Raw genomic sequence first — 9789 nt, 5'->3', positions numbered from 1 at the left:
CCCAGGTGTTGATAAGGCTGTTCTTGAAATGAGTCCCGTTGTCTGATTTGATCCTCTCAGGGGTGCCATGTCTCTACAGAACTTGCTTTTCAAGGCCCAGGATGGTGTTCCGGGCTGTAGCATGAGACACAGGGTAGGTTTCCAATCATCCAGTGGTGGCTTCCACCATGGTCAGCACGTAGCGCTTGCCCTGGCGTGTCTGGGGCAGTGTGATGTAGTCAATCTGCCAGGCCTCCCCATACTTGTACTTGGACCACCACCCACCATACCACAGGGGCTTCACTCGCTTGGCCTGCTTGATGGCAGCACACGTCTCACAGTCATGGATAACCTGAGAAATACTGTCCATGGTTAGATCCACTCCTCGGTCTCGTGCCCACTTATAGGCGGCATCTCTGCCCTGGTGGCCTGAGGCATCATGGGCCCATCTAGCTAGAAATAACTCTCCCTTATGTTCCCAATCTAGGTCTATTTTGGACACTCCTATCTTTACAGCTTGGTCTACCTGCTCATTGTTTTGGTGCTTCTCATTGGCCCTACTCTTGGGTACGTGGGCATCTACATGGCGGACTTTCACAGGTAGCCTCCCTACCCTGGTAGCAATGTCTTTCCACTCATCAGCAGCCCAAATTGGTTTTCCTCTACGTTGCCAGTTAGCCTTTTTCCACCTCTCCAGCCATCCCCACAGAGCATTGGCTACCATCCATGGGTCAGTGTAGAGGTAGAGCTTTGGCCACTTCTCTCTCTCAGCAACGTCCAGGGCCAGTTGAACAGCTCTGAGTTCAGCAAGTTGGCTTGATTCACCTTCTCCTTCGGTAGCTTGTGCAACCTGTTGTGTGGGGCTCCATACGGCTGCTTTCCACTTCCGGTTCATCCCTACAATGCGACAGGAACCGTCAGTGAAAAGACTGTAGCGTGTTTCCTCTGGGGGCAGTTGTTTATAGGGAGGAACCTCTTCAGCACGTGTCACTGTTTCTTGTTCCTCTTCATCTGTGACACCAAAATTCTCACCTTCGGGCCAATTTGTAATGAACTCCAAAATCCCAGGGCGATTCAGTTTACCTATACGGGCACGCTGAGTGATGAGAGCAATCCACTTGCTCCATGTAGCACTGGTTGCATGGTGAGTGGAAGGAACCTTGCCTTTGAACATCCACCCCAGCAGTGGTAGTCAGGGTGCCAGGAGCAGTTGTGCTTCAGTGCCTATTACCTCCGAGGCAGCCTGGACTCCTTCATAGGCAGCCAGGATTTCCTTCTCTGTGGGAGTATAGTTGGCTTCAGACCCTCTGTAGCTTCGACTCCAAAATCCCAGTGGTTGACCCCGAGTCTCCTCAGGCACCTTCTGACAAAGGCTCCAGGACAAGCCATGGTTCCTGGCTGCAGAGTAGAGCATGTTCTTTACCTCTGGTCCTGTTCTGACCGGGCCAAGGGCTACTGCATGGGCAATCTCCTGCTTGATCTGGACAAAGGCTTGCTGCTGCTCACGGCCGCACATGAAATTGTTCTTCTTGCGGGTGACCAGGTAAAGAGGGCTCACGATCTGACTGTACTCAGGAATATGCATCCTCCAAAAACCTATTGCACCCAAGAAAGCTTGTGTCTCTTTCTTATTGGTGGGTGGAGACATTGCTGTGATCTTGTTGATGACATCTGTAGGAATCTGATGCCGTCCATCTTGCCACTTCACTCCCAGGAATTGAATCTCACGAGCTGGTCCCTTTACTTTGCTCTTTTTAATGGCGAAACCAGCTCCCAGGAGGATCTGGATGATTTCCTTCCCTTTCTCAAACACTTCAGCATCTGTGTTCCCCCACACAATGATGTCATCAATATACTGCAGATGTTCTGGAGCCTCTCCCCTTTCTAGTGCAGTCTGGGTCAGTCCATGGCAGATGGTGGGGCTGTGCTTCCACCCCTGGGGCAGTCGGTTCCAGGTGTACTGCACTCCCCTCCATGTGAAGGCAAACTGAGGCCTCAATTCTGCTGCCAGAGGAATGGAGAAAAATGCATTGGCAATGTCTTCACTGGCATACCACTTTGCTGCCTTGGACCCAAGCTCATACTGGAGCTCTAATATGTCTGGCACGGCAGCACTCAATGGTGGAGTCACTTCATTCAATGCACGGTAGTCCACAGTCAATCTCCATTCTCCTTCAGATTTTCGCACAGGCCAAATGGGGCTGTTGAAGGGTGAGTGGGTCTTGCTGACCACCCCTTGGCTCTCCAGCTCTCGCATCATCTTATGGATGGGGATCACAGCATCTTGAGTGGTTCTATGCTGTCATCGATGCACTATGGAAGCGGCAATTGGCACCTGTTGCTCTTCTCCCGTCAGGCCTCCTACTGCAGATGGATTCTCAGACAACCCAGGCAAGGTGTTCAATTGCTGGATGCCCTCTGTCACTACAGCTGCTATCCCGAATGCCCATCTGAGTCCCTTTGGGTCTTTGAAATACCCACTTTGAAGGTAGTCTATGCCCAAAATACATGGGGCCTCTGTGCCAGTCACAATAGGATGCTTCTTCCACTCATTTCCCATTAGGCTTACATCAGCTACCACCAAAGTGAAATCCTGGGATCCCCCTGTCACACGAGCAATAGAAACAGACTGTCCCCACATGTGTTGATGGGATTAATGTGCACTGCGTACCAGTATCAACCAAACCTTTATACTCTTGTGGTTCCCATGTGCCAGGCCAACGAATCCACACAGACCAGAAAACATGATTTTCCCTAGCCTCCACCTGATTAGAGGCAGGGCCCCTCTAAGCCTGGTTATCCTTCTTTCCCTGGGCATATGTTTTGGATGTTCCTTCAAGGGGATCGGACATGTCATCATCATCATACCTGGCCATTTGGCTACGGGCAACTGGAGCTGCTTTCCTTCTGGTGGCTTCCTTCAGTTCACGCACCCGTCATGCCAGAACAGCAGTAGGTTTTCTATCCCACCTTCTCATGTTTTCCCCACAATCACACAAGTAAAACCACAGATCAGCTCGTGGGGTGTACCTTCTTTCACCATCTGGGAAATGTCTGCCTTGGATACCAGAACCTCAGATCTGTACTGCTGAAATTTGGAGAAGGTCTTCTTTAATCTCCTCTCTAAGCTTCTTATGATTCTCCTCTATCTTATCCTCTAATTTCTCCAGACGTGTTTTTACTGCTGCAATTCTGGCATGTGTTGGGCCATGCACAGCATCTGCATATGCTCGGAGCTTCCTTGCCATGTCAAGCACAGTCTCATCCCTCTTCATTATGGCTAAGGCAGAAGCATATTCACGTGGCCCAAGTCGTACACATTTTTGCCACATCACAGACGTGCATGGCACTAAGTCTGGGTTCCTAGTTGTTATATCATCTGAGAAGATAATCTCTGCCACTGCCATTTCTCTCAGGCATTGGATCCCTTGCTCTATGGTCTTCCACTGAGTTTGTTGTATATAGAGATCATCTGCACACAGGTATCTTTGTGCAACACTGTCCAAGACCCATGCCCAGTGGCTGTGTGGATTAGCCCCCCTCATAATTTCTTGGTCAATGACAGGATCCTGTGACAGAGATCCCAAATGCCTGGCTTCAGTGCCATCCAGAATTGTAGCCTCGCCTGCAGCATCCCAGAGGAGGACTAACCAACTAATTATGGATTCATCAGGTCGTCAGGTGTAATCCTTCCTTAGGCCATCAAGGTCCTTCAGGGAAAAGGACTCAATATTTGCATCTGATCTTGCACCTGCTGCTTTGACTCCTGATTTTATGTCAGGAGGCATTGAGGTTCCTTCTCCTTCATCATCATCATCATCATCATCATCATCATCATCATCATCATCATCATCATCCACTGGTCGATTGGTCTTGTCCTGCATTTCCCACTTCTAGTGCTGGTAGCAACAGCCATGGGTTTAGATGCTGGCTTAGGCTCACTATCTGGTTTGGCTGCTGGCTTCAAGCCTGGAGTGTTAGCTGCAGCCTGAGTGACTGGGATAGCTGATTTATCTCCCTGCCCCCCTGCCTCTGTCTGCTGCCCTACACTATCTAAAAAAGTGTAATAAGCATAGGCTAGGGCCCAGCTTATTTGCAATTAGCCTTTTCTCCTTAGAATCTTCATGGCACTTCTCTTTTAGGTATTTCCCCACTTCAGCTGGGTTCTGAATTTGTTCCTGTGGAAAATCCCAGTCTACAGGATCAGAAAATTCCTTCAAGGTTTGGCCTATATTTTCCCATTCTCCACATCACTCAGGATTTTTCACGCCTGCCTCTGCTTCTGGGTCAGGGGTCTCACCACCTCCTCTGGATATCTCAGCCCTCATTCTAGAGAAGCTGCAGACCATATAGAGGAAGCTTACCAGATTAAATACCAGAAAGATGGTGTCTTTAACATTCAGGGGAAACTGAACATTCTCAAAAAGTGATATAACCAATCCGAAGGAGAAGAAGGAAAGGGAAGGCTGGAAAGTCTTATTCTCGGCTCCTCCTCTAACAAACTGGATGCATAACCATAGCCATGAGCCATTCATACCTGGAGCAGACCCCAGCATGTTTATAAACTTCTTGCACATCATTGCCACCAAGCCCAGCATGATAGCTATTCTGGTCACTGCCCCTCTGATGTAAAAACGACCTATTAGGGACAATACTAAAGCTATTTCTGGATAAGAAAATAAACCTAGGGACCATAGGGGTATTAAAATCTCAAAAATCCCTAGGGACCAGAAGTGCATGCAAACCTTCACCCCAACAGACATGATGAATTCAAAAAGCATGGCTATTAGCTGATTTAAATAAACACAGAATAATGGCAACCAAAATGCAGTCAAAACAGGGTTTTCCACTCTCTCGAGCCCCCAGGATGGGCACTGATATTTTGTCCTGGTTTAGGGCAAATTTGGCAGAGAATCTGCAAAGGAGGGCCCCTCCAGAAAGCAAAACCCACACGGCCCCTCCCCCCAACCAGTTCGGGAAGAATTCCTCAGAGAGAAGTGGAAAGAACCTGTTTATTTGACATGCACAGCACCCCCCAGCACACAAAATGAACAATACCAGATGACACCACTCTGAAAAACGTGACAAAATCAGAAAGTCTCTTGCAGGGGTGGTTGCTCTCTTAGGCCCTCCAGCGCTGGGCAGCTGCTCCAGCCAAACGGTGCAAACCCTCGGTGTTCCCAGGTCCCAGTCCGGAGCAGGTTCGAGATGTTCACAGAAACAGGAGAGAAGAAACAGTCCAGGAAGGAATTTGGACTGTTTAGCTAGAACTAGCAAATAAGCAGAAGCAAAAGCAAGCAAAAGAGAGAGCAGAGAGAGAGCAAGCAAAGCAGAAAGCAAAAAGCAAGAAGCGAAAACAGCCCTATTACTGCCAGTCTCTGTGTCCCTGATAAGAGAAACCCAAACAAAACTTCCACTTTTCAGAGCCAGTCTTAAAGGCACAGAACATATGAATGGGGATGCAAGCATCATAATGTCACCCCAGGACAACGTCCAAATTAAATTATATCGAAGGATGATTCCGTATGAAATCTGCCAGAACAGACAGTTCTGGGTGGCATTGGAACCTTGGGGGTCACCTCTCATCTGCTTTCAAAACACTGGGGGTCTGTGCTTTTTTTTCCAGGGAAAAATGATCTTTCAAGAGCAGATATCCATAGCTAAAATTTGGAAACTGCCTCCAAAATTCCTTATATCAAATGATAGCTCCCATACAAAAGCTGACAGGACTGTCTACGTTCCCTTGCCTTCCTTAGGGCGAGCTCTCATCTGTCTGTGAAACACTGGGGCCCTGTACTTTCCTTCCTATGGAAAAGAACTGTCCTTCTTGTCCAGATGCCCACGGTAAAAACTGGGATTTGGCCTCCCAAATTCCCTCTATCCAAGGATTGCTCCGAGACAAATATTCCCAAGGGAAACAGGTCTGGCTGACCTTAGCCTCCTTGGGGCTGCCTCTAATCAGCCTTTAAAACACTGACGCTCTGCCCTTTCCTTCCTGTGGAGAAGAACTGTCATTCTGGTCCAGTCACCCATGGCTGAAATGGAATTCCACCTCCAAAACTCCCCAAATATCCGAGGGCTGATTTCAGACAAAAGCTGCAAGGACAGACAGGTCTGGCTGGCCTTAGCCTCTGGTGAGTGCCTCTGATCTGCCTTCAAAGTCCTGGGGCTCTGTGATTTCCTTCCTGTAGTAAAGAACTGTCCTTCTTGTCCAGGCACCCATGGCCTCAAGCACATGAGCACTGTACAGGGACAGAGGAGCTCTGTGCTCAGTGGGGTGGAGACTGAAGACAGCAGAGGAGAACCCTGGGAGGGATTCAAGGGTGGTTTCAGAGATGGTCCATCCTTCTGACATAGTAGACAACAGCCAGAGAAAGAAAAAAATCAATGATTAAGCTAGCTGGGGAGGCCCAGACTGGGAACAAAGAGAAAGGGATTTCCTTCCTAGGGCAGGACTGTGGTGCAACACTTCCCCCAGAAGGAGCCTGGAGCAGCCCAAGGCTTTTTGTGGGCAGGCAAAGGCAGGCAGGAGGCAGAGCTGTCAGCTAAGGAAGGGCCCAGCCAGGTGGGGCAGCCAGGGGATGCCGACAGCCTGCAGGGACAGAGGCACAGGGCAGGGACACTGTAGCACAGCCCGGGCTGCACAGGACACAGGGATGGGCAGCAGCTGCAAGACAGCCCTGCCAGAGCCAACTTAAGCAGCTCATTGGCCATGGCTGCTGGCCCTGGGCCTGAGGCAGGAGCAGGAGACAAGTAACCCTTGCAGGGCTGGGGCCTCATTGCCTCCTTGTCCCTGCTCAGCAGCCTTGCAGGGGCCACCCCATGCTCCTGCCCTTGCCATTGCACATCCCCACATGCCAGTGCCCATCCCGGGAAGAGCCCTGAGCAAGGAGGGAGGGACAGGATCTGCCTGGCCAGGGGCTGGGGCTCAGGCCTTGGTCCTTTGCATTCCTCAAACACATCCAGGTTTGCTCAGCACCAGAGACACCTTGGCCTTGTTTGTCCCCTGCTGTCATCACTGCCTCGAGGGTTCTGCTCTAACTGGAACCTGGGGACACTTCCTCAATTGTGTTCTTTAAGGGGACCCATTAAAACTTCAAGAAACTTTGGAGTCTAAATTTAATTTTGAGTTCTTGAGAAGTTTTTTGAAGACTCTCTAAGGGAATGAGTCTGATGTAAACAACACCAAATCTCAAGAGGCTCATTAAAATCCTTGTGCTCTGTCTGTGCTGCTGAGCTTTAAAGGAACAGCTCTTCCCAGGGCCAGCTCCTTCCCAGCCCAGCAGTGCTGAGGGCTCTGCCTGCAGGCACTGAGGGGACAGGAGCCAGGCAGAGACAGGCTGAAAGCAATCAGGATTGGGAAGACATTGAGCTGAGACTTCACCTGGGGAAAGCTCTTCACAGCCCTGTGCATGGTGAGTCTGTGGGTGCAGGGCAATGTCCCCTGTGCTCCTGGAGGGATCTCCTGAAGCTGACCCAGGACAGGACTGATGTGACTGTAAGGATGGCTCTGCTGCCGTTTCTGCTTTGGGGGAGGTTTTGCGACAGAGCGGAGCTGCCCTGTGCACCGTCAGAAGGACAGGGCAGGGACAGCTCCTGCTGCCAGGGACGGCTGCAGGGGCTGAAGCTGAGGCTGAAGCCAGGGCTGCCCAGGGCTGTTCTGCAGAGCAGCTCCTGCAGCCCTCAGGGCTCTTGGCCAGCCCAGGGCATGTGCCCCCTGCCAGGAGCAGCTCTCAGCCTGACTGGCAGCTCCCCATGGACACTGCAGGGGAGAAGTTGGAGGTGGAAGGAGCCACCCCCATCAGGGCAGATTCCTCCTGCTCTGGAAATGTTTCTGCATGGCCAGGGCTGCTCTCAGCTTTCTCCTAAAGGGAAGGGAAAGGAGCTGTCATCTTTGGCTGTGTCACTGAGACTCCTGCACTGTCAGCCTGGGCATCAGCAGATGGGCCTCAGATCTCCCTCAGAAAGTGCCTCCTCAGCCTCCTCTCCCTACAGCCAGCAGCAGCAGCACCTTGGCTTGCAGCATCTCTGTTTGTCTGGCCTGCCCCTAAGGCCCTGGTGCCAGGGAGATGCCCCTGGGCAGTGCCCTGTGCTGGGAGGGGTCTGCAGGGCAGAGCTGAGCCCCCGGGGCAGGGCCGGGCTTGGGCAGCACTGGCAGGGACAAGGCTTGGATAGAGAGAAACAGCTCCCAGTAGGCACAACTCCAGGCAGCAGAGAGCCAGACCAACCCTTGGTATCCATACCTGTCCAGCTGCATAGGGAAAGAGAGAAGATTTCAGAGAATATTATTTTTAAACTGGAGTGTTCAAAAAGTCCAATTTATTTTTCAATAAATTTTTAAGTGCAGGCACCCTCAAACAGAGGAGTTTTAATTATCAAAGGAGTCCTGGGTGGGGACTAGCACTGTCTGCACTGGGGCACGGGAAGCCCTGTTTTCCCTCTGGGCTCTGCAGTGTTCCGCCTGAGAGCAGTGCTAAAGATGAGGCGGGTACTCAGTTGCACAAGCTCAAAATCAAAGAAAGTTTAGCCAAATTCCCTCACAGGAAGAGGAATGATTTTGCAGAGATTAAAAAAAAAATATAGAATTGACTCAAAAAATTTGGTCACACCTTGTCAATGTCTTCCTTCAACAGTCCACAATGCCCAGAGTGAAAAAATGTCCAACAGTAGCTCCATCAGCCACTTCCTCCTGCTGGCATTGGCAGACACGCGGCAGCTGCAGCTCCTGCACTTCTGCCTCTTGCTGGGCATCTCCCTGGCTGCCCTGTTGGGCAACGGCCTCATCATCAGCGCCATAGCCTGCAGCCACCACCTGCACACGCCCATGTTCTTCTTCCTGCTCAACCTGGCCCTCAGCGACCTGGGCTCCATCTGCACCACTGTCCCCAAAGCCATGCACAATTCCCTCTGGGACACCAGCACCATCTCCTACTCTGGATGCGCAGCACAGCTATTTCTACATGTCTTCTTCATTGGAACAGAGTTTTCCCTCCTGACTGTCATGTGCTACGACCGCTATGTGTCCATCTGCAAACCCCTGCACTACAGGACCCTCCTGGGCAGCAGAGCTTGTGCCCACATGGCAGCAGCTGCCTGGGCCAGTGCCTTTCTCAATGCTCTGCTGCACACGGCCAGTACATTTTCCCTGCCCCTGTGCCATGGCAATGCCCTGGGCCAGTTCTTCTGTGAAATCCCACAGATCCTCAAGCTCTCCTGCTCACAATCCAAGCCCAGGGAACTTGGGTTTCTTGTGTTTTCCATCTCTTTAGCTTTTGGTTGTTTTGTGTTCATGGTTTTTTCCTATATGCAGATCTTCAGGGCTGTGCTGGGGATCCCCTCTGAGCAGGGACGGCACAAAGCCTTTTCCACCTGCCTCCCTCACCTGACTGTGGTCTCTCTGTTTGTCAGCACTGGCACATTTGCCTACTTGAAGCCCCCCTCCATGTCCTCTCGATCCCTGGATCTGGCAGTGTCCGTTCTGTACTCAGTGGTGCCTTCAGCCCTGAACCCCCTTATCTACAGCCTGAGGAACCAGGAGCTCAAGGCTGCAGTGTGGACACTGATGACTAGATGGTATCAGAGACAATAAAGTGCTGCCTCGTTTTTGCAAATCACTTGTACTAAAAGTAATCTTTGATAGTTCTGCTTGGTTTTGGTGGTTGGTTTGTATGTTTCTTTCCTTTCTTTCAGTTTTTAATACTATTCACAAACAAACTTCATTTTTTGTGCCATTTCTTGTTCTGTTTCTCTCCACCCTCATTGTGGTCCCAGACTGTGTCAATTAGGAGCTGTGCTTTCAGAAGCTATAAA

General features: G+C 50.8%; 1 protein-coding gene across 1 annotated transcript; it reads left to right on the top strand.

The window, feature by feature from the left end:
- Window positions 1-8635: 8635 nt before the first annotated feature.
- On the top strand, window positions 8636-9568 carry LOC134433846 (olfactory receptor 14C36-like). The gene has a single exon (XM_063182549.1). The coding sequence runs from the start codon at window positions 8636-8638 to the stop codon at window positions 9566-9568; it is 933 nt and encodes a 310-aa protein (XP_063038619.1).
- Window positions 9569-9789: the final 221 nt, after the last annotated feature.

The sequence above is a fragment of the Melospiza melodia genome, unplaced genomic scaffold, assembly GCF_035770615.1.
Source record: "Melospiza melodia melodia isolate bMelMel2 unplaced genomic scaffold, bMelMel2.pri scaffold_28, whole genome shotgun sequence".
NCBI classification, from domain to species: Eukaryota; Metazoa; Chordata; class Aves; order Passeriformes; family Passerellidae; genus Melospiza; species Melospiza melodia.
This window is presented reverse-complemented; position numbering and strand designations above follow the sequence as displayed.